Genomic DNA, 25,207 nt, shown 5'->3' with positions numbered 1-25,207 from the left:
TCAGTGGGCTTGGAATCAGATCTTTGCAGGGTTTCACTGCGCTTTCGTTCCTTACGCCTATTACTATCTTTTATACCATTAGCTCCCCGGGGCAAGGATTATCATTATGATGAGTTTATACAACCCCTATCGCAAAGCGACCTGACCTCGTTGTGACCCTAAGGTGCTATCAGAGCAAATGTGTTGAATAATTAATAATAAAATTCCCCCAGATGGTTAACACTGGCAGGGCTGGTTCGACAAAGACTCTGATGTTGCATTGGTGACAGCCCATAGGCAGCTAACTGGGCCCTTGCATTTTAAGGCAAAAATTTAGTGTGTGACTTTTCCCTCCCTCGCTTGCCCCAAACTGCTCTGCTTGCCAGGTGGAAGAGAAGGGGAGAGGGGGAGACAACAAGGCTCGTGTCCAGTACTGGTGTTGAGAGGTTAGGGGACTTGTGGGTGGAAGCTTCCTTCTAGCCCAAAGGAGATGGAAACCCTGTGCTGTGTCTCAGTAAAAGCCAAGGAACCAGGGCAGGGCATGGGACTCTTGTTAGCATCACAGCACAATCAGTCAGCAGAGAGAAGCTGTTACTCCATACCTAGAGCCCTACCAAATTCATGGCCATGACAAATGCATCACAGATCGTAAAAATCTGGTCTCCCCCTGTGAAATCTGGTATTTTGTGTGCTTTTAACTATACTATACTTGATTGCCATCTATGACGAGATAACTGGCTCTGTGGATATGGGGAAAAGTGGTGAACATGATATATCTTGACTTTAGCAAAGCTTTTGATATGGTCTCCCACAGTATTCTTGCCAGCAAGTTAAAGAAGTATGGATTGGATGAATGGACTATAAGGTGGATAGAAAGCTGGCTAGATTGTTGGGCTCAATGGGTAGTGATCAATGGCTCGATGTCTAGTTGGCAGGTGGTATCAAGCGGAGTGCCTCAGGGGTCTGTCCTGGGGCCAGTTTTGTTCAACATCTTCATTAATGAGCTGGATGAGGGGATGGATTGCACCCTCAGCAAGTTCACAGATTATATTAAACTGGGGAGAGAGATAGATACACTGGAGGGTAGGGATAGGGTCCAGAGTGACCTAGACAAATTGGAGGATTGGGCTAAAAGAAATCTGATGAGCTTCAACAAGGACAAGTGCAGAGTCCATATTGGGTTGCATTAGTAGGAGCATTGCCAGCAGATTGAGGGAAGTGATTATTCTCCTCTATTCGGCACTGGTGAGGCCACATCTGGAGTATTGCGTCCAGTTTTGGGCCATCCACTACAGAAAGAATGTGGACAAACTGGAGAGAGTCCAGTGAAGGGCAACAAAAATGATTAGAGGGCTGGGACACAAGACTTATGAGGAGAGGCTGAGGAAACTGGGCATATTTAGTCTGCAGAAGAGACTAGTGAGGAAAGATTTGATAGCAGCCTTCAACTACCTGGAGGCGGGGTCCAAAGAAGATGGAGCTTGGCTGTTCTTGGTCGTGGCAGATGACGGAACAAGGAGCAATGGTCTCAAATTGCAGTGGGGGAGATCTAAGTTGGATATTAGGAAAAACTTTTTCACTAGGAGGATGGTGAAGCACTGGAATGAGTTACCTAGGAGGTGGTGGAATCTCCATCCTTAGAGGTTTTTTTAAGGCCCAGCTTGACAAAGCCCTGGCTAGGATTATTTAGCTGTGGTTGGTCCTGCTTTGAGCAGGGGGTTTGACTATAAACTTCTGTGATCTCTTCCAACTCTAATCTTCTATGATTCTATACAGATTTTAGGGGGAAGACCAACCTTTCTCAAATTGGGGGTCCTGACCCAAAAGTGAGTTGCAGAGGGGTAACAAGGTTATTGTAAGAGGGTCAGAGTATTGCCGCCCTTACCTCTGTGCTGCCTTCAGAGCTGGGCAACTGGAGAGCGGCGACTGTTGGCCAGGCACTCGGCTCAGAAGGCAGCTCCCTGCCAGCAGCAACTCAGAAGTAAGGGTAGCAGTACCGCAAACCCCCCTACAATAACCTTACAACGCCCCCCCCCACAACTCCTTTTTGAGTCAGAACCCCTACAATTACAACATCATGAAATTTACAAATTTTAAACTCCTATGACCATGAAATTGACCAAAATGAACCATGAATTTGGTGGGGCCCTATCCATACCACATGGTGCTGGAGTACGAGGAGTAACCAGACCACTGGTATGTCAATTTGGCTCTCGTGGGCTGGGAAGGAACCCCCCCACAAGATTCATCATTATTATGGATTATTAATTTGACAGTGATGCTTAGGAGCCTTTGTCATGGACCAGGACCCCATTGTGCTAGGCTCTGTGCAAACACAGAACGAAAAAACTAGTCCCTGCCCTAAAGAGCCAATAATCAAGATTTGTAGGGGGATTGTTTGACTTTTGTGGGGGCGTTATATTGCTTTAATCTTTGTCATCCCTTTCCTTCTTCTCTTACACACCATATCTGAGTTATACAGAAGGACAACACATTGGGACAGCAGGCTGGCTGTGGCACCTGGAGAGAGGGAGGGGGAAGGTTTGTAACTAACAAGGCATGTACCTAGCAGCACAAGACATCATCCCAGACACGTTGTTTGAACTTTGTATATTGGTTTTCTCTGTCTTGTCTATTTGCATAGTAAGGTCTTCAGGAGAGAACCCTGTCTTCCTCTGCGATTACATAGTGCCTAGCACACAGGAGACCTGATCTTGCTTGGAGCCTTTGGGCTCTTCCATAATAGAAATAATTACTAATAATAGGTGCAGGGAGGAAAGATTCATTCTGTTTTTCACAAGTCACTACTTGTTTTTTCTCTGTATACACATTATACCCTGCAGAGATCCCTTCTTTGTGGGATCAGTCAGTCTTAAAGAGCGCCTGATTCTTCTCCTGCATCCATGTAAATCAGCAGTAACTCCAGTGAAGTCAGTTCAGAATGGCACTGGTGCAAATAAGAACAGGATTGGGTCTCACATTCTTTAAATTATTACATTTTTTTAGATTAAAAATTATAGATTTTAGGAGATAAACATGGTATCTGTGTTATAAACCTTGGTGCAAAATGCCAATTGAGGAAGTTCATGGGACCCAGAGAGCCTTATAAACTAGGACAGCCTGGTAAGCATTCTGAATGACAAGGACTTGACAAGCCATGCTGCTTTAACAAGCTTTCCTGGTGGCTAACCGACCCCAATGAGATTATCATGATCTGTGGAACATAGATACATGGGCCCAGTAATTTCCCCAGGGATGTGATTATCTTGTAATAGTCGGATCCCTGATGCTCATATCTTATACCATGAAGAAAATGAGGTCTGGAGTAGGAATGCTAGTGTGTACTGCTCAGATTGGCTACGCAGCCAAGACATATGGTTTTAAACCAATTCTACAAAAAGCACCCAGGTAAATAGGTACAGGTTCCTCCAGTGAAGAAGTTGAGCCTTTGTCCCAAAAGAGGTCCTTGCACGTTGGATGGTTAGAGCCTGTGCATGCATGTTTGTTTTAATTTACTAGGGGAAAAGCTGCTGTGAGTAATACAGGTTCAAATAACCTAGTGAAGCCAATTTTATTGATGTTCTTTCCGCCTCCTACGCCATTATTCATGTAACCATGAAATGATCAGGAGCTGGTTCTATCTGAACACTACTTTGCAATGATGGTAAACAGGATGATATAAGCAAGGTTGAGGGAATACAACTTCATTTCCATAAAATGTGCTGTTTCAGAAATACAGGCACTGCCAGGGCATGCATCCACTCACAAAGGATATACATATAAAATGTCTGCATATAGTGTAACATGTATGCTCCTGGATTACACCATCAGGTGTGTTTCAGAGTTATTTTACCTCTAATATAGGTATTTAGGGAGGCCACTGTTTCTGAGAGGGGGATTTGGCTTTTAGGGATTTCCTCTGATCCCCTAGGTTTGTTTGGATACTGTCTTTTTAATGCATCACTTGCTGAAGCTACAGGGAGCATGCAGAACATACAGGAGTTTGGCACTTTATTCAGAGAACCCAAAGTCTGCTCAGGGGCTCCCATTAATTACCATAGTATAAAAACACCTCACTGTTGCCCTCCTCATTTTCAATACAAAGATGTGGCCCCAACAGATTGCATGGCCCAGTATGAAGTAGTATACTGGGAGTAAGTGATGCTGTTCTTTAGTGGCTGGCCTAGAGTGAAGCTAGGTGACACGCTGCCCATAGCAGTTCCCAGAGTTTTCCTTTGGTAGAGGCCTTTTGGGAGCAGTTAAAGGAAAACGAGTTCTAGTCCCAGCTTCCTCTGTCTGTGGGTGGGATGTGTTCATATCATCCTGTCTGCTGTCTCTACCTATGGATTCACTGCAATAGAACTCTCCATCTGGATCTGAGAAGCCACATTTCCTTAATCTGGGATGTTGTATTAAAGATGATGGTGGTGATAGGCAGTAGTGTAAGGTTTCATGGGCCACACTTGAACTACTCTGCCTTAATGTGGGAAATTATCTGTCTTGAAATTAGCTGAGAATGCATATAAAGTATCCACCCTCTCTCCAGTTTCTAAAAACCTGGCAGAGAGGCACTAGTGAGTGACATTTGGATGTTATCGTAGCTATTTAATAATCTGGGTAAAGTTGCTTCTAAATTATTTTTGTTCTTGACACAGATTTTATAGTTCTTATTTTTCTGTGCATCATCGTGCTCTTAAAAATTATAATATAGAGAGGTTTATAACCTGCCATAATGAGACATTTTTATTATACTGTAATAAGTCATTTTCATCAATTCTTGCAGTCTAATATACAGTTTATTACTATGAAACACTTTTATAATCCCTCTTCTATACTATACACCAAAATTCATAAGTGCATATAAATTATTACACCCTCTTTGCAATGTTTCCTTATACGTTACTCACCAAGGTTAAAATGTCCACACCTGGGTTCCTAAAAATTAGGCTTCTAAATCCATGTGACAAGTGACTTTGTTAAAGTGGGGGAGGGATGATTTTTCAAAGGGACGGTGTTCTCCACTTTTTGAAAATCAGGCCCAGTTAACATGCCTGGAGTTGGACACCATAGCTGAAAACCAAAGCACTTACATTTAGGTGGCTACATATGGATTTAAATGAGCTGAAGAACCGAGCACCCACAGGCTATAGAAATCAACAGAAGCTCCTCAGCACCATCAAAATTTAGGCCGCTTATGTTGAGCTGCCTAAGAATAGATGTGGGAGCCTAACCGTAGGCAGTCAGGTTTGAAATTTTTGATTCCAGCACCTCTGTGGGTGAATTGACAGTTGATGCAAATGTCAAAACATTTCTACACAGTCACCGAAGGCTAATTCACGTCTTTGTTTTGTTCATACAAAAAGCCCAGGGGCTCGATTCAGAAGAGGCCATTCGTGATGATCTGAAAATAACTACTCTGTTCCTACATGAGGTGAGGCCCATGGAGAAATTAAATGAATACACCAGTCATTCATAAAGAGAAAGCTGCATGGCTCAAGGGAGTGGTACTGGACAATGGAACCTTTCGCCTGTAGATCACCTTCCACACCCAACATGTGCTGGTAGAGACTCACAGCCAACTGGTGTAAACTGGTGTAAATTGGTGAGTTTTCACTTGGTGGAGCTCTGCCAATTTACATCAGCTGAGGATGGGGCTGTGACAACATTACATCAGCTGAGGATGGGGCTGTGGCCTGTGTGAAGTGGGTGGGTGGATCTCAGTCCAGTCTGTGCTGGATACATGTTTATGTAAAAAATACCTTCTCTCACTCTGGCAACTTTTTTATCAGTCTCACCTCAGAGGGGAGCTGACAACTGAATGAGCATTAAAACTGAACGATCCCCACCCACACATAGGTTCTGTCCCTTCCGGTTAAGGTCAAGGCATGCTTATTTTTGCTTTCTTTTGTGGGTAGGCTTTGAGGGTAGGTTGCAGTGTTGTTTGTGGATAAATGGTGTCCTGTGAGGCATCACTTTACCACCTCTGACAAGTACTAAATTCTCTCAGAGCAAAGAAGGACAAAGGAAGGCAGCTCCTCGATGAAAACTGGAGGGAAGCTCGTGGAAAGTTCCTTGCTCCTGACACATAGAAACAGAGGGCCAAATTCATCACTGATATAACTCCATTGATCTCCATGGAGTTACACCAAAAGTGGGTCTATTCTAAGGACTCTTCAGTAACAGAGAGGATTTTAGGCAGGGCTTGTTTTCCCTAACCCCACTAATACCATGTGGTTATATTTCCAGTCAGGTAGTGTAAGATTTGTCAGGTCTGTGGTGAGATGCCTTTCAGAAAAGACATCTAGCTTCTGGAAAAGTGCTCTCTTGGGATGTTTTGACACTCCTGAAACTGAGAGTAGTGTCCAGGGGAAAGGAAGTTAGCTTTGCTTTCCTGCCAATAGACCAAAAATTGCTGAAGAGGCAAATGCTATTCCCTTTAAGAGAGATTTACATTTGACCATCAAAACAACAGGAGCAGTTTGACAAGAAAAGGAAAGAGTAGATGTTACTGACTCAGATAGCAGATGGCTCTTGAGCCATGGTGACCTGATGCAAAACATGTGGGTGTGTAATGTGTCAAATTGTCTTCCTTATCCTCCTGCTGGTTTTGCAGCTTCTCAGAGTGAAGCCACGTTTAAAAGGAGATGGATGTCAGACCCTCTGGTATTTCAGCCTTTCAAACAATCTTATTTTCCTCCTTTGCATTGTTATGTGCTTAGCCATCACCCAGTTAAAAATAAAGACAAGAAAGAGGGCTAGTTGGTTATCTCTCTGGCCTGGTCTACACTACGCGTTTAAACCAAATTTAGCAGCATTAAACTGATTTAACCCTGCACCCGTCCACACAACGAGGCCCTTTATATCGCTATGAAGGGCTCTTTAAGTCGGTTTCTGTACTTCTCCCTGACAAGAGTAGCGCTGAAATCAGTATTGCCATGTCGGATTAGGGTTAGTGTGGCCGCAAATTGATGGTATTGGCCTCTGGGCAGTATCCCACAGTGCACCATTTTGACTACTCTGGAAAGCAATCTGAACTCGGATGCACTGGCCAAGTAGACAGGAAAAGCCCCGCGAACTTTTGAATTTCATTTCCTATTTGCCCAGTTTGGAGCTTTGATCAGCACGGGTGGCGATGCAGTCTCAAATCCAAAAAGAGCTCCAGCATAGACCGTACGGGAGATACTGGATCTGATCACCATATGGGGAGACAAATCTGTTCTATTAGAGCTCCATTACAGAAGACGAAATGACAAAGCATTTGAAAAATCTCCAGGCTATGAACAGAGTCCACAGCACAGTGCTGTGTGACAAGCATAACTGAAAGCCAAAGAATCAAATGGACACTCATGGAGGGGGGTGGGAGTACTGAGGACTCCAGCTATCCCACAGTCCCCGCAGTCTCCGAAAACTATTTTCACTCTTGGCTGAGCTCCCAATGCCTGTACGGTCAAACACATTGTCCGGGGTAGTTCAGGGTATATCTCGTCAATTTACCCCCCCTCCTCTTTTGTGAAAGAAAAGGGAAAAAAATCTTTTCTTGACTTTTTTCAATGTCACCGTATGACTACTGCATGCTGCTGGTAGACGCGGTGCTGCGGCACTGAACAGCAGCATCCTCTCCTCTCCCTTCCCCAGTGGCAGATGGTACACTGCAGAATGACTGATAGCCTTCCTCATCATCATCCCGTGAGTGCTCCTGGCTGACTTGGTGACTCCCGGCAGATGGTACAGAACGGCTGGTAACCATCCTCATCATAGCAACTGGGGGCTGAGTTCCATCAGCCCCCTTCCTTTCATGTCTAAAGAAAAGATTCTGTACTGCCTGGACTATCACAGCAGCGGGATGCTGGGCTCCTCTCTCCCCCACCGTTTAATGTCCTGCCTGGACTATTATAGCAGCTGGAGGCTGCCTCCCCCTCATTTTATCTCGCTAAAAAGTCAGTGTTTCTTATGTGGCAAACTCAGGACACTTAGCTACCAAGAGTGGGGTAGTAATTAGTCCCAGAAGGCTTAACCATGGAGGAATAAGGTTCAGCTGGAACAGGGGTTACCAGGGAGGTAATTAGTTTCAGCTGGCCCCAATGGCTGGAGACCTTTTTAAACCCTCCCTGGCAGGGAAGCAGGGGGTGGGAGGAGAGGAGTAGCTGCCAGCGAGTAGAGGCAGCTGAACTCTAAAAACTTTTCTTGCAAGGCAGGTTGCACTCTCCCCAGAAGGAGAGGAAAACAGAACAAGGGCCTGACTGAGAAGGGATCAGCCAGACCCTGTGCGACTGTGAAGGGCTTTTGCTTTGCCCAAGCCTGTGTCTCCAAGGCTGAGGAGGACTGAGCTAGGAGTGGAGAGACAGGTACTTTGCCACACTTATTACTGCATTCTTTATTACTTCATCACACAAATGGGGGAACACTGGAATGGTAGCCCAGGAGGGTTGGGGGAGGAGGGAAGCAATGGGTGGGGTTGTTGCTGGGGCACTCCCTAGAATGGCATGCAGCTCATCATTTCTGCGGGATCTGACATGGAGCGGCTGTGCTCTCCGGTTCTCTGGTACTCTAGTACACTTGCCCCATATTTTAGGCAGGACTGACTCTATTTTTAGATAAAACATAAAGGAGGGAATGACTCTGGGAGTCATTCCCATTTTTGTCTTTGCGCCCCCGGCTGACCTCAGCAAAGGCCAGCCAGGAGCATCCATGACAGCAGCAGACAGTACAGAACAACTGATAACCGTCATCTCATCACCAATTTACACTGGCACGGCAGACTGTACAGAACGACTGGTAACCGTCTCTGCTACCTTGCAAAGGCAAATGAATGCTGCTGTGTAGCGCTGCAGTACCGCCTCTGTCAGCGGCATCCAGTACACATACGGTGACAGTGACAAAAGGCAAAACAGGCTCCATGGTTGCCATGCTATGGCATCTGCCAGTGCAATTCAGGGGAAAAGGGCCCGAAATGGTTGTATGCCGTTGCTTTTACGGAGGAAGGAATGAGTGATGACATTTACCCAGAATCACCCATGACACTGTTTTTGCACCATCATGCATTGGGATCTCAACCCAGAATTCCAATGGGCGGGGGAGACTGCGGGAACTATGGGATAGCTAAGGGATAGCTACCCACAGTGCAACGCTCCAGAAATCGACTCTAGCCTTGGTACATGGATGCATACCTCCGAATTATTGTGCTTTGTGCGGCCGCGTGAACTCAACTTTATACAATCTGTTTTACAAAACCGGTTTATGTAAAATCGGAATAACACCATAGCATAGACATACCCTCTGTTTCTACTTCCACCAGCATTTCAATTGGGGCCCGGGGGCGGGGGAGGGGATTGTGTTTGGATGTTTACATTGTGTCTAAAAGTTTACGTTGTGTCTAGTTCAGAGGTGGCTGAGGAGGGAACCTGAGAGAGCCCACACAGTGCAAAGAAGACTCATCATTAATATGGAGGTTCTGGTCTCAGCATGCAATGCTGCATCTTAAACAGTAGCCTCTGTGCTATGTAGTTTACTGTAGCTGTGGCCTTCACTCTTCTGTCAGCTTCCCGTTACAGCCCTTCGCTGGGCAAAGTTGGGCTCCCCTGCTGTAATGATAGTGATTCCTTCCAATTTGTGATATATCAACTCTCTCTTCACCCCCTTACTTTCAGGATCTTATAGTTCCAACTTGGCTGTTAAAAAGAGCTGTGAGATTAAAGCTCAACAAAGAAATACACAGACCAAAAGGGAATGTCCATTTATGATGTGTATATATGAAAATCATTTTTGAAAGCTGTCTCCTGTTCATGGCAGTAACTTATTTCAACTAATAATTTTGAATAGATTTTATTACATGGGTTGTGTTTGCCTGCAGAGCAGACACATTAACATTATAGACCATAATGGCAATACACTAATAATAATAATACTTCATTAACATATTCATCTAAAGGTCAAGACTTGTAAGATAGATGATAACAACTCTTCCAGACCCGTGTACAGTCTGTCTTGTCAGTTCTAATTTCTTGAAAGACTATTCTTTCTAGGAACAAAGAATGTAGACCATACTTACAGGATTGGGGACATGATCTTGGGAAGCAGTGACTCCAAAAAAGATTTGGGCATCGTGGTGGGTAATCAGCTGAGCATGAGGTCCTAGTGTGATGCTGTAACCAAAAAGACTAATGCACTCCTTGGATGTATAAGCAGAGGACTCTCAAGTAGGAATAGAGAAGTTAATTTACCTCTATATTTGGCACTGATGTGTTCACTGCTGGAATATCATGTCCAGTTCTGGTGTCCACAATTCAAGAATGATGTTGATAATTTGAAGAGGGTCAGAGAAGAGCCAGGAGAATGATAAATGGTTTAGAAAACATGTCTGATAGTGACAGATTCAATTAGCTCAATCTATTTAGCTGAACAAATAGAAGGTTAAAGGACTTGATCATAGTTTATAAGTACCTATAAAATATTTTGGGAACACATATTTAATAATGGGCTCTTCAACTGAGCAGAGAAAGATATAATGTGATCCAATGGCTGGAAGATGAAGCTAGACAAATTCAGACAGGAAAAAGGGTGTAAATTTTTAACAATGAAGGTAATGAACCATTAAAACAATTTACCTACTGTTATGGTGGATTCTCCATCACTGACAATTTTTAAATCAAGACTGGACGTTTTTTCTAAAAAAATCTGCTCTAGGAATTGTGTTGGGGAAGTTTTCTGGTCTGTGTCATCCAGGAGATCAGACTAGAGGATCACACTGGTCACTTCTGGTCTTGGAATCTACGAATCTGTTCTTTGTAGAAATTGCCTTCAAAACTTCAGGAATTTTCTTTTCTTTTTTTTTCTTTTAATCTGTTTTTCATTTTTTTCATGAAATCCTTAAAAAAAAAAAAGAAGAAACTTTTTTGGAAAAAAATACTATTTTTTTTCAAAATTTCCCATGAAACATAATTAACACTTTTCATCCAGCTCTGATGAAGGAGTAAAGATCAGCAATTCACTTGGGAATGCAGATTGTTACACATAACCTAGAACTTCCTGGATAGCCTCATGATATCACCTTACTGATAGTGGTAGTTATGGAGCGGTGCAGACTTGACTCTTTTTAGATAAATGTGATTTTCTCATGTGAGCAGCTAGGCTTTAAGTACAATTAATTTTTTTTTAAAAAAGCTAATGTTCTTCACCATTTTCCTTTGTGCTCTGAGGAAAATCACTTCGCTGAAGTACATGAAAACTGTGAGTTTTGTATGGCTGTTGCAAGGCCCATCCCAACAGCAGAAGACCTGGACACAGAGCCACTGGAAACTGTGAGTAGCTGTGCTACTTACACAATTAAGCTATCTTGTCCTGGTAATTTTCCAGCAGCAAAGCCAATAGGTTACCACGCCCTCGCAGTTTCTGATAACTAGTACCAAACATAGGTGATTAGGCCAGGACTCTGGAAGTGAGGGAACTGCTAGGTCTTTTGTAACATATTCAGGATTATATTTTGCTCAAGCAGTACCATGGAAGGAAGAAAATTTGGCATCCCAGCATCCCCAAGAATTCCTGCTGCCATCAGCAGTTGGACACAAGACAGGGTCACCCAAAAATCATTGTGAATTATACCAATGGAGGGAAAATCCACAACATAAAATGGGAATAGTTTGGTCCAGTGACCAGGGTGCAAGGTCTGAGATTCAGGACTCTTGTGATTTGCTCCTATTTCTACTATAGACTTGAGGTGTGACCATAAGCAAGTCACCTTTTTAATCTGAGCCTGAGTATCCATAAATGTAGGCTGATACATTATGGAAAGGAGAGGGAGACAAATGAAGAAAGCTCCTGTCATATGCTGTAGTGATCATTGTTATTTGGGAAGCAGGGCAACAATCAGACATCAGAGTTGGGGAGGAAGGCAGAAGCAGGGCTAAGGGGGCAGTATGGAGAGGGTTGAAAGGAGCTGGATGACAGGCATTTGGAGTGGATAGGAAATTGGATTAAGAAGGCAAGGGGGAGAAAAGAGGATCACCTTTGGGGAATGGGTGTTGAGGGGGGAATAGGAAGAGATCACTGAAGGAGTGGATGGTCAGAGAAGCAAAGTTGGAGGGAGACAGTCTGGCTTCAGTAGCTTGTGGTACAGAAGCGTTGGGTTCTTGGAAATGGAGCAGTGGTGAGTCAATGGACCAGAGATCCTGGTTTGCTGGCATTAATAAAGCCATATGAAGTGGGAAAATCCTGCATCACTCATGAGATGATCTTGCCTAATCTCAGACTCCTTGCCTCTTGGGAGGAATGTGAAGCCATGTGTGGAAAAGGTTACACTTTCTGCCAGTTCCCTGCAGGCTCGTCCCACTGTGTTCCCACGTCTGGTGTATTTTGTAGTTTTTGTGCTGCAGGACGTACAAGGAGGTGTTTGAGTGTGTGATCAAGGAGCTGATGGAAAGCACCTTATCTGATGACGAGATTGACATTGCTCCTCATCCTCACCTTTCGCAAGCAGTGCTGGAGAGTGAAACCAGAAAGAAACTTGAGCAACTGTAAGTGTCTCTGTGAGGGGGTGCATAGACCCCATGCTGATGAGGAAGGTGCCAGAGAGGCCCGAGCGATAGGGCTAGCCCTGCCCCTCCAGCCTTGTCAATCATGTATGATAGAGGAGAAGGCATTTAAAAAGCAGAAAACTGCAGTCAGCTCAGGGTGGGGAGGAACAGGAGTGCCCTGTGCAGGAGACTGCTCTGGGGAGTCCTGAAGCCACAAAGAGAACCCCATCTAGGAGATCTTCACCCCGACCCTACAGGGTGCAGTGAACAATCAGGGTAAGCCAGACAGAGTAAGCCCGACTCAGCAGCCTAGCCAGAGAGATTTCTCAACCCCCCCTCTGCAGGTGCTGTATTGTTGGCTGCATTGTGGACTTCTCACCCCCCCCCAACCCTGTGAGAGACCCTAGAAAGAGGGTACTCCCGGGTGCATTGGGTCATTTAACTTTCCTTCTGATCCCCCATCAAAAGGCAGGGCCTCCTTATGTAAGCGGGGGAATGGTCCCACTATTGCGCGGAACTTTCCTGGGTTCTGCACTACCCTGGTGAAATGGGCTAATGAAAGAATCTGAGTCCTCGCTCCCACTTCCTTTACCCAGAGGACTCCCCTTCCACTCTCCTGTCTGGCAGAACCCTTGTAACACCAACAAGGCTGGGCCTAGGATTCCTGGGGGGCTCAACGCCCAACCCTGCTGTGGTCACCTAGGACACGGGCTAGGGTGTCCCCACTCCGGGGTACTCTCTCTGCACTGGGCACCTCCCTAACCCGCTGATCATTTCATACAATGTAAAGCAAATACAAGTTGTTTAATTAACAATTAATTTTAAAAAAAAAGAATAAGGATAAATAGGAAAGGTTAAAGGAAAACACATCACCCCACTCTTTGGCAGGGAACATTACAAACAGTGTCTCTAGACATCAGGGCACTTCACAGTCTGTTCCTGGTAGGTCCCAGGTCTCCTTCTCAGGCCCTGGCTGTGCTGCAGGGATGCTGTGGGTTGGACACTTGCAGAGCTGGTGGCCACACACATCCGGGCTTTGGGTGGTGGGACCCTTCTTCTCAGCATCATCCCCCCGTAAGGTTAAGATCTCCCTCCCAGCCTGGCCTGCAAGGATCCTTGGCTGGGGGTGTCTTTTTGCACTGGGCCTTTTGCCCAAGGTCCCCCCTTGGCTGGCCCCAGTTACTCACCACACCTGGCTCTGTGGCTGCAGCTCTGCTCCCAGCACAGGATCTGCTCTGCCTGGGCTGTGTCTCTGGCCCCCTTGGATCCGGCACGGCTCTGCTTCCCAGCTCAGCTTGGGCCCCTGCTTTCTCCTTAGCTCAGCCCCACTCTGTCTGACCCAGGCAATTCCATTTCAAACACAGGATAGGATCCACCCCACCCCCCGGCCTCCTAACTCCCTGATTAGCCTGCCCGCCCTGTCAATCAGGCTCAGAGGCTGAGGCTGAGCTGGAGCATTGGCCTCTCCCCAATCTTCTAGTGCTGTGAGCTAGCCAACCAAAACACCTCAACTGAATGTTAGTAAGGAGGAAACAGTTCCCTTATACTTGCAAAGAGTAAGGCACTAGGGTTTGTGCTGGAGCCATCCAGTGTAAATAACTGGGCATGGTCAGGTTCTCCTACCATCTGGGAGAAAAACCTCAGGTGACTCCTTTACCCTCTCCCATTATCCAGAACCCTTTGCAGGAGTCAGGACTCCCTCTCTACTACGTTTCTTGACGAATACACTAGAGTGTAACTGATGGAGCTTTGCATGTAGAATTCCATGTTCTCCTCAGTTTTGTATGTGGTCATGTACATGGACAAGCAATAAAACCTCTTCTTTTGGACCCAGAGACAGTGGCTTCTGGAGGGGGCAGAGGGGTCCCATAGCCCTGCTGGACCCCAACTCAGTGTTGCCTCTTAGAGAAGGCCCTGCTGGGCAGACAGCAATGTTGACATGACTTGGGGTGTTCAGGTGGAGTAATTGTTTATATATGTAAATGTGCAGGTAGAACATCATGACCTAATGTCACCTGTTTTTCTGAAATTGTTTAGGTTGTCTTTAGCCAAAAACAAGTGTGTGATTTTAAAATACATTGTTTGTTGTCCTTAGGTTGAAAGAGAGAAGTTTTGATAAATACAGGGAACTATATGAGCGGCATATCAAGTTTGGTACCTGTAAGTACGGTTACCTTGGTACTGTTTTAGTCATTGTGTTTGATATAGAATCATATCGGACAGGGATGGAAGAGATCTATTAGGTCACATGTAATCCATCTTCTGGTCAGTGCAGGATTGTTCCCTACATGACATTTGATAGCATATTGCCCATTTAGTTTAACTACCCTAAGCAATGGGGCTTTCCTCACTCCCCTGGGGAAACTCTCCCACAGGCTCATGGGGTATTTCTACACTGCATCTGGGAGTGCGTTCATAGACAGATTTGTGTTAGTAGGGCTCACCCTGGCGTGCTAAACATTGCTGTATGGACACTGCAGCTCAGGCTGGCGCTCAGTCTCTCAGTGCCCGCCCTCCCCCCACACTTGGAAGCCACGTCAACACAGCTATTTTTAGCACACTAGCACAAGCTCCACTAGCACAAGTCTGTGGCCCTGGTCTGGAGGCTTATTCCCAGATGCAGTGTAGACAAACCTATAGACCACAGTGTCAGGTTTTCCATGATGTTTAGACTAAAGTTTCCTTGCAGTTGAGTTACCCTTAAACAGATGCTCCATGATATCGATGAGATTAGGCTAACTCTGAGCTTTGAGAGGCAGAGCTGCACTGAATTCCCTGAACACCTCCATCTTAAAATTGTTTCAGTGGCCAAAATTTCATTTAAATTCTCGCAACCCCAAGAAGAGGTCCCAGTTGTTGGTCCAGCGCTGCCTCAGACTCTTGAAGACCTGGACACAGAGGTCAGAGCAGAGCACGTAAAGGTGTGTGATGATAACCTGATGGCTCTATTGTCTTTTGATGATAGTACCTATCTCTCCACATAGGTAAGTTGTCTGAATGTTCATGAGATTTGATCTATTCAGCAACCTCTCTTGAAAGCGCTGTTATAAGGGCAGCAACACCTGTGACAGTAAATCTCAATGGGACTTAGAAAAGTGGGATGGTGACACAAAACCCTTCACTCGAACGGTGGGAAGAATATGCTGAGCCTCTGCTTTAAAGAGAACACCCCTCTCTGGGAGTTGGCACAACTGTCCAGCCCTCTCACCACTGTGTACTCCACTTTACGTGTCTACTCAGGGACTTGTCCCAGAGCAGGGCAGGCAAGGTGAGTACACTGCAAGTATCTGTGAATCCTGTAACTAGCATACAGAGCCCTCCTCCCTGTGGAAAGTACAACCCCAAAAGAGAGATTCAGGAGGATGCAGTCTGTTCTATGAACTGCCCAGAGACATGGTTTATTATTAATTTATTTGTGCGGTACTAGCCCTGAGCGGTCCCAACAGAACTCAGGCCTCCATTGTGCAAGATATTGTACAAACCCATTAAGAGAGAGTCCCTGCTCCGAAAGACCTTACAGTCAAAATAGACAGACAACAACTGAGAGAAAGGAATTATTATTATTAGCCCCTTTTTACATAAGGGCAACTGAGTTACAGCAAAATTATGTGACTTGCCCCTGAGACAAGGAGGGTGAGGTAATATCTTCTATTGGCCAATTTCTGTTGGTGAGAGAGACAAGCTTTCAAGCTACACAGAGCTCCTCTTCAGGTCTATGCAGAGCTCAACTTCACCTAGACCTCAAGAAGATCTCTGTCCAGCTCGAAAGCTTTAGAGAGCCAACTTCAAATCCCAGCATCGCTCATCAGTGAGCATGGAACTAGTGTCTGAGTCTTGTCTCCAGTTCTACCCAAGTGGCTATTCACAATTTGACTCCGGTAGTGGTGTCTCTCACTAGAGAGCCAGACAGGGAATAGTATGGATGTTGCATATTAGTACTGAGAAGCACTGGCAGGGAAGGATGGGAGGTGGATAAAAGCAGGCACAGTAGCTGTTCTTAGGCAGCATGCTTGTTTCAGACCAGTGCTCTCATACTCTTAATTTCCCTTCTGAATTCTTAAAATAGGTGGTGGAGGGAAACAATTTTACATGCAAAGTAGCTAATTTTTCAGAGTTACAAAGGACTTTTTATTTTGTCCATCCGTGGTAAGAGGCCCATCCATTTTACCAAGAAAGACAGGTAACAGAGCTCTTCATCTGGCAGGGGCCAAATATGTGACATGGACCTAATACAAAACCACCACGGCGAAACAGCAGAGGAGGGAGCCAGAGATATGCAGGATCCATCCTTCAGCATCTCTCTGGTTTCTTGTAGAGTGTTTCCCCACTGTTTCACATTGCTGGTGTCAGTAATATAAACAGCAAGATAACAGCATAGTTATCAATTGTGATAAAGTTCCTCCTCTACCTTGGGGGGGGGGGGGGGTTCTATGCTTATTGGCGGATTTGCTCACCTCAGCTATCTTCCCCTCTGGTGGAACCCCATCTATCTCAGCCACCTCTTTTCTGACGTTATCATATCTAGGGTCCTCTTCCCCCTAGTCCTTGGGTCTCCTCCTCCTCCACCTTAGCCATGCAATCTCTTGCCTTTCCCTAGGGTCTCCCAAGCCCTTGAGTATCTGCCTCGTCTAGCTACCGCATCTCTCTTTCCATCACTACTCTCTGAGGGTGTCATGGTCTTTACCACACACTCAAATTCTCGTGAGCATCAAGCCACCAAGAGAGGGTTGGAGGGCTGATATACTCCACTATCTGTTGGTTCTTTTGCTCCTGGTCTACAGCAAGTCACAGACTCTGAACAGAGGTGAATTTGAAGCTGAATTGAGTGTGGTGCTTCATAAGCCAGCACAGCTGAAGGTTATGCAGGGAGCCAGTTCATTTACACCAGGATGTGCCTCTGGACTGGGATATGTTTTGCTGGAAGTGTTCAACTGCTTTTATAACAGATGTATACTGTGTAGACGTAGGTATTAGCAAAGACCAATGATTTACATTGGGCTGGAAACCAGGTTATATACAGGAGGGTAGCAATATGATATGTTGGCTTTACCCTCCTGACTCCACACCTCTGCTCTTTCATTCACTCCCTGAAAGGGTTTCTTCAGATCCATGTCACTGAATTACAGCCAATAATCTAGGGCCTTCCTCCTGTTGAGTAGCCCCTTATTCCACGAGGAGTTTCAATCCTATTGTCTCCAGTATGCCACACTCCCTGTCAGTACCCGGCCAGAGCTGGGGAAGCTAATGATCCAACCAGCGAACCAAATTCAGTGATGAATCTTGGTCACATGCCACCTGAGGCACATCGCGCATACACGAAGAAGAAGTGGCAATACCCAAAGAGTATGTTACTACTCCACGGGCCTGAGGCTCTCCTGGGTGGAACACAATGGGAGTAGAAGGCGTTCAGCACCAAACCTGCATTGTGAACAAGGGCTGGGCTGTTATGTTGAAATCTGCTTTCCAAAGCAGAAAATGTTACAGTGCCCACACATTTACATGAAAATTACCTTGATTTACATCACAAGTGGTGGGATTTTTTTTATTGTAGATCTAGAAATCCATTACACTACTTTCCCCTGTGAGCTATGTGCATGACAAAGCCTCCTATCTAGAACCGCCTGCTTTTGCGCTTCATAAAAAGTCTTTGAAACATGGAAGCGAGAGCAACATTTATTTCTCCCTGCCCACCCGCTCACAACCAGAAGATCGTTTTTAGCTAGTTTGCAGAGCCAAAATATACATCCTCGGGTTATAAATTAGGGCGCTTGTTATGGCCAGAATCAGTCACTTCACACAGGAGAAATGCATAAGCCTGGAAGCTACTGAGGTGGACCTCTAATCTCCTGGAGAAAGAGATGGCGGGGAAGGCCTCTTTCTGCATTTCTGAATTAGCTGTTGCTTTAATAATGCTAAAATGCTGGACTGTAAAGTTGCTCCCGCTGCCCCCCTTTCCCTCCCAAAGCAAACTATTCAGCATTCTTCTAGGAGAAGCAAGCGGCTCTGCTGTTCATTTCTACAAGGAAGCATGGAGCTCAACCTCATGCTGTGCTTGGAGCCAATCCCTCAGTAAAGGCATGTTTATATTTGCTCTGCAATCATCTGTCAGTACATGGCAGGGTAAATTAACTTATGTGTCTGATGGAAAGAAAGCCTCTTGGCAAAATATTATCAGGGAAAGGCTACCAATATAAATTAAAGAGCTGAGCTTTGTACATAAGACATGTAAAATATAAACTGTGGAGGGTGTTGTCTCCTGTGTCAGTTAGCAGACTTTTAATTAAAAACAAACAAAACAAACTTCAGTGGTAAAATGGGAGATACAGCATCTATAGATTTATATTATTGGGCCAAATCCTTTGGTCCCAGTTGGAGATGAGCAAATATTGGAGGTGAAATTGTTCGTGAATATCGTATTTGGAATCTAAGCCTCTCTGTCACATTGTTACGGATTTTTAGTTGGGGTGCATGTGCTGCATACACAATCGCAAAACATTCCTGATGGGTCTTAGGCCTGGAACTCCTCCCCTCGCCCCACACTTTCTCACTTCACCAAATCATTGTATTTCTACAGAATTGTCATGCTCGTGACCCTGTAAGAAGATATTATCCTGATGGACAGAAATTCTTTCTTCTTTTTCCAGATGGGACAGGTCAGGTTTTGTATCCTGCAAAGACGTATTCCTTTAAATAGTGGGCCAAATTTCAGAATGGTCTGAGGATTTTTCTGGCTAGGAGTTTCCTCCTGTACTAACAGATAAACTATGTCTCAACATTGTGAGCCAAATCCGCAGCTGGTGTAAAGCAGCTTAGCTTCAGTAACTGCAGTGATGCTACGCTGATTAAAACCAGCCAAGAAACTGAGCATTTGCCTCTACCGGGGGTGGTATTCCACCGAAATCTGCCTTATTGCAGGAGCTGTGGGAGAGTGTGGGTTTGTTTTGAGGGGGAGGGTTTTCCTTAACTATCTCCCAGTTATCCATCAGGTAACATTGCCATCCTGATCGTGTATGTCAAGGAAGTACAGTTTATATACGTCATCCTAGAGGATCACACATACTCAGGGATTCGAGCATTCTTCACAAACTGCGGCTATGCCACATGCTACCATAGGAATGGGATCATCTGGTGAGCACAAGTACTGTTAGACAGTCTTCCAGCTAGTACTAATGATTGCAGCCAGGAAGCCCAGGTCTAATGATCAGTGACTGGGGACACCACCTTGGCTTTTGGGGTAGAGAAGTCTCAGCGGTGAGGATAGCTAAGCAGGCAGGAGTGGCTGGAGATTTGGCACACTTCCACCAGCTGCAGTAAGTGCCAACTCTCCTAGGGAAGGAGCTGAGCCACTTCCTAGCTGGTCATAGAAGAGAAGCGATGTGCCACTGGGACTTGGGGGTGCCCAGCTCTGGAGGTGAAGAGGGGGTCGCAGAGTGACAGAAGCCCAGAATTAAAGAGCTGAGCTTTGTACATAAGACATGTAAAATATAAACTGTGGAGGGTGTTGTCTCCTGTGTCAGTTAGCAGACTTTTAATTAAAAACAAACAAAACAAACTTCAATGGTAAAATGGGAGATACAGCATCTATAGATTTATATTATTGGTCCCAGTTGGAGATGAGCAAATATTGGAGGCGAAATTGGCCTGCTCCTGGTGCATACAATAGCTAAGAATATGGAGGATGAGTGTATTTACTTTCTAAAACCTGTGGGTGCTCTTTTGACCAGTCCAGCCTTGATTGATTATTGCAGCAGCACCTATGAGCCCCAGTCACTGACTAGGGCCCTGTGCTAGGTGCTGTACAACACAGGACAAAAGGTGGCCCCTGTCCTGAGGAGCTTGCTATGTGTGCATACGACAGGAGCCAACAATTCATACAACAAACAAACAGGGGAGCACAAGGTAGCTCTGAGCCCAAACCGATCAGCATACTCCGCTTAAGAGATAGCAACAGTGAACCAAAGGCAACCCACTACCCTCAGACTTAATCCAGAGGTATGGTACTCCACTGTGAGCTGAGGTCAGGGCATTCAGCCCAAGACATGCTGGTATTTGTAGTGAGAGTGCCACACTTCTTTAAAGAGGGCAGTAGCTGCTGTCTGCTCCATTTTATATACGTTAATTGTAGACCAAAGTCTTTGGGCCAGTTGCCAGTAATTCTGAGCGTTCAGCAGAGTTTGATTATCCCAGTTACACATCTCAGACTATTGCAACCCCCTTGCTATCGGTTGGCTTAAACCCAGTTATGCCAACATTCCTGGCAGTTACCTCCCAGTCTGTTTTGCCGAGACTCTGTACATTAGTCTGTGCATCAGAATGGCAGTTACAAGGGCCGGTATCATTTGGCTTCATGGCAACCTTGCATTTGGTTTGTTTCTGATATCCAGTGAATGCTCCAGGCCATAAAGAATTACTCAGGTGACCAATTTCTTCCATAGACTAAACCCTAATATCTATAGATAGATAATTTGAAACAGGAATCCCTGCTTTTTAAGTCATAACATCCTAATTTCCAACTCCCGCCCCCAGAAAGTTTACCTTAAAAAGCCAGGGAATGAAAGGCAGCAATGCAGCACATAAATATCAGTTTTCCATTTTAATCTCTTACACTGGGAAGCAAGTGTGTGCTGATTTAAATTTTACAAGTCCTCTCTGTGTTGAAACTAATTATTGGATACATTAAATGTCTCACTGGATATTACAAATCATTGCAAATAGCTTTTGTAATAACACGTCCATAAAGGCCACTACACTCCCAGTATTTGTCTCCAGACACATTGCTCTTTCATCCATCATGAAGCAGTATGATTTTTACAACACTCTAACACAGCAATTCCTAGCAGCAGTAAAATACCACTGACCCCTTAGACTTGATCCTCTGTTTTCCACCTCTCTCTCCTGCTGTCTTTCCATTACTCCTTTGTCTCTCTGGTCTGGAAATGCCTGTGCATTCATTTTAAGAACACAATGGTGGCTCCTCTTGTTTTCAGAAATATTCCAGCCTTTTGTTTCCCTTATTTCATTCCTTCTCTCGGCCTACAGTTGTGATTATAGACCATGTTCCCTCATTTTTAATGTTTTCACCAACTGGAGTCAGATCACGCCACCTACATTTGTTCATATTCCGATGGCAATTGGGCCACAGCAGTAATCATGGATCCGAAAGAGAAATATTATAGTGCAGCAGCAAATAGCAAGTCCCAGAGGGAAGCAAGCATCATAGTCACAATCCTATTTTCACCATGAGAATGAGTTTATGGAAATGCACTGTTGCTGAGTAATCTTAACATTTAAGATTGCTTAACCATGTGCTTCTCCTTCCATAATCACAACTAACAGTGCACTTAGTTGATCTGCCTCTGCCTTTCTTCAGTTCTTTGAGTTAACACATAATCACTCCAGGTTTCTTTTGGGATTGGTACAAGTTTTTTGGGAGGAACATTAGGGTAAAGATCTTGAGTTGGTGTAAATGGTGTAGCTGATTTACACTAGCCAAGGACCTGGTCCTTGATTTATAGCTGTACTGTTGTGAGAGGGGATACCTTTGCTTGGTGCTTCACTTTAGAGAAATTAAGGGCTATATAGAATAAAAAGACGGTTACTCACCTTTGTAACTGTTGTTCTTCGAGTTGTGTTGCTCATATCCATTCCATTTAGGTGTGTGCGCGCCGCGTGCACGTTCGTCGGAGAAACTTTTACCCTAGCAACACTCGGCGGGTCGGCTGGGCGTCCCCTGGAGTGGCGCCGCTATGGCGCTGGATATATACCCCAGCCGACCTGGCCACCCTTCAGTTCCTTCTTGCCAGCTACTCCGACAGTGGGGAAGGAGGGTGGGTTTGGAATGGATATGAGCAACACATCTCGAAGATCAACAATTACAAAGGTGAGTAACCGTCTTTTCTTCTTCGAGTGATTGCTCATATGCATTCCAGTCAGGTGATTCCCAAGCCTTACCTAGGCGGAGGGGTCGGAGTGAGATGTGGCAGTATGCAGAACCGCTGTGCCAAAGGCTGCATCATCTCTAGATTGCTGGACTAGCGCGTAGTGTGAAGTGAAGGTGTGGACCGATGACCAGGTCGCTGCACGGCATATCTCCTGGATAGGCACACGCGCCAGGAAGGCGGCTAATGACGCTTGAGCTCTGGTAGAGTGCGCTGTGAAGTGGCCCGAAGGGACATGAGCTAGGTCATAGCATGTGCGGATGCAAGCAGTCACCCAGGAGGAGATTCTCTGGGAAAAGACTGGCAGAGCTTTCATCCGTTCCGCGACCGCCACGAACAGCTGGGGAGACTTCCGGAACAGCTTCGTCCGCTCAATATAGAAAGCGAGTGCCCTGCGTACATCTAAGGAGTGTAGCTGCTGCTTTCGCCGAGAAGAGTGGGGCTTCGGAAAGAAGACCGGGAGGAAGATGTCCTGGTTGGTATGGAAGGCAGACACAACCTTAGGGAGGAATGCCGGATGAGGTCGCAGTTGTAACTTGTCTTTATGAAAAACAGTGTAAGGTGGGTCCACCGTGAGCGCTCTCAGCTCAGAGACCGGCCTGACCGATGTAATGGCCACCAGGAAGACTGTTTTCCACGATAGGTACAGGAGCAAGCAAGTCACTAGTGGCTCAAAGGGTGGGTGCATTAGTCTGTTTAGGACCAAATTGAGATCCTAGGTAGGGGCAGGGCGACGTACGCGTGGATAGAGGAGCTCTAGGCCCTTAATGAACCGAGAGACAAAGGGGTGGGAGAACACGGAGTGACCACCCTCGCCTGGCCGGAAAGTGGATATAGCCGCTAAGTGCACCTTCAGAGACGATGTCGCCAGGCCCTGTTGCTTAAGGTACCAGAGGTAGTCTAGGACCGTGGGAATCGAGGCCTCCGAAGGAGTAACGCCCTGAGCTGCGCACCAGCAAGAGAAGCGTTTCCACTTCGCCAAATACGTGGAGCGGGTGGAAGGCTTCTTGCTGCTGAGGAGAATATGCTGAACCGGAGCGGAACAGCGCAACTCTGCTGTGTTTAGCCATGCAGGAGCCACACCGTGAGGTGGAGGGCTCGCAGGTCTGGGTGACGAAGCCTGCCGTGGTCTTGCGTGATCAGGTCTGGGAGGAGAGGGAGGGGAACTGGGGTGTCCATGGACAGATCTAGCAGGGTGGTGTACCAGTGCTGTCTGGGCCACGCAGGTGCGATCAGGATCAGATGCGCTTTGTCCCTGCGGAGCTTTAACAGGACCTTGTGCACCAGAGGGAACGGAGGGAAGGCATATAGCAGGTGGTGCCTCCACGACAGGAGGAATGCGTCTGTGATCGACCCCGGAGAGAGACCCTGAAAGGAGCAGAACTCCTGGCATTTCCTGTTCGAGCGGGAGGCGAACAGGTCTATGAGGGGAAATCCCCATCTCCGGAAGATCGAATGGATGACGTCCGGTCTTATTGACCATTCGTGACATAGGAAGGACCAGCTGAGCCGATCCACCAGAGCTTTCTGGACCCCCAGCAGGAAGGATGCCACTAGGTCTATCAAGTGGGCTATATAGAAGTCCCAGAGTCGAATGGCCTCTTGACACAGGGGAGACGAGCGGGTCCCCCCCGTTTGTTGATGTAGTACATGGCCGTTGTGTTGTCCGTGAATACTGAAACACAACGGCAGTGAAGATGTTGCTGGAACGCCTGGCACGCAAGGCAGACTGCCCTCAACTCCCAGACGTTTATGTGGAGTGTCAGCTCCTGGGATGACCAGAGGCCCTGGGTACACAGGTGACCTAGATGGGCCCCCCAACTGAGGGATGACTCATCCGTCGTTAAGGTCATCGACGGCGGCTGTGGATGGAACTGCATCCCTGCGCATACCAGGGATGGAGTTAGCCACCAATCGAGGGAGCGGAGGGGGCTGGGAGGAACTGTCACCAGGACGTCTATAGGGTCCCTGCCCGGGCGGAAGACCGAATGGAGCCATGTTTGAAAGGGTCGCATGCGGATTTTGGCATACTTAATCACATAAGTACATGCGGCCATATGCCCCAGGAGGCCGAGGCAGGTGCGAGCTGAGGTGATTGGGGAGGCCTGTAAACCTCATATGATCGATAAGATCGCTTGGAAGTGGGGCTGAGGCAAGTAGGCCCTGGCTTGAGTGGAGTCCAGCGCTGCCCCTATGAAGTCCAGCCTTTGTGTGGGGACCAGAGTGGATTTCTTGGTGTTGAGGAGTAGGCCCAACCGGGAGAATAGGTCCGTGATTATGCCGACATACTGCCGGACCTGAATTTGAGAGGTCCCTTGATGAGCCAGTCATCCAGATATGGGAACACATATATCTGTTGCCGGCGGAGGTGGGCGGCGACGACGGCCACGCACTTCGTGAACACCCTCGGGGCCGTGGAGAGGCCGAAGGGGAGGACTGTGAATTGGAAGTGCTGGTGATTGGCCTTAAAGCGAAGGTACTTCCTGTGCGGTGGAAAGATGGCAATGTGGAAGTACGCGTCCTTCATGTCGAGGGCGACATACCAGTCTCCAGGATCCAGTGATGGGATAATCGTTCCCAGGGTGACCATGCAGAACTTCAACTAGAGCATCCATTTGTTGAGTCCGCGCAGGTCTAGGATAGGTCTGAGGCCTCCCTTTGACTTGGGAATCAGAAAATAGCGGGAGTAAAACCCCTTCCCCCTCTCGTCTAAAGGTACCTCCTCTATAGCTCCCGCAGCAAGGAGAGACTGGACCTCTTGTAGGAGGACTTGCTCGTGAG

The 25,207-nt window shown here is 46.3% G+C and overlaps 1 protein-coding gene across 1 annotated transcript in view; it reads left to right on the top strand.

Moving 5' to 3' along the window:
- ERICH6B (glutamate rich 6B) overlaps positions 1–25,207 on the top strand; it is a 66,878-nt gene that overhangs the window by 35,048 nt on the left and 6,623 nt on the right. Inside the window, exons 7-13 of the mRNA XM_050948945.1 lie at positions 5,343–5,410; positions 11,175–11,276; positions 12,334–12,488; positions 14,584–14,648; positions 15,294–15,409; positions 19,063–19,151; positions 19,464–19,616. Of these exons, the coding sequence (XP_050804902.1) occupies positions 5,343–5,410; positions 11,175–11,276; positions 12,334–12,488; positions 14,584–14,648; positions 15,294–15,409; positions 19,063–19,151; positions 19,464–19,616 (748 nt within the window). The remainder of the gene's footprint in view (positions 1–5,342; positions 5,411–11,174; positions 11,277–12,333; positions 12,489–14,583; positions 14,649–15,293; positions 15,410–19,062; positions 19,152–19,463; positions 19,617–25,207) is intronic.

The sequence above is a fragment of the Gopherus flavomarginatus genome, chromosome 1 (assembly GCF_025201925.1).
Source record: "Gopherus flavomarginatus isolate rGopFla2 chromosome 1, rGopFla2.mat.asm, whole genome shotgun sequence".
Taxonomy (NCBI): Eukaryota; Metazoa; Chordata; order Testudines; family Testudinidae; genus Gopherus; species Gopherus flavomarginatus.
Note: the sequence above shows the minus strand (reverse complement) of the source record. Positions and strands in the feature narration are given on the sequence as shown.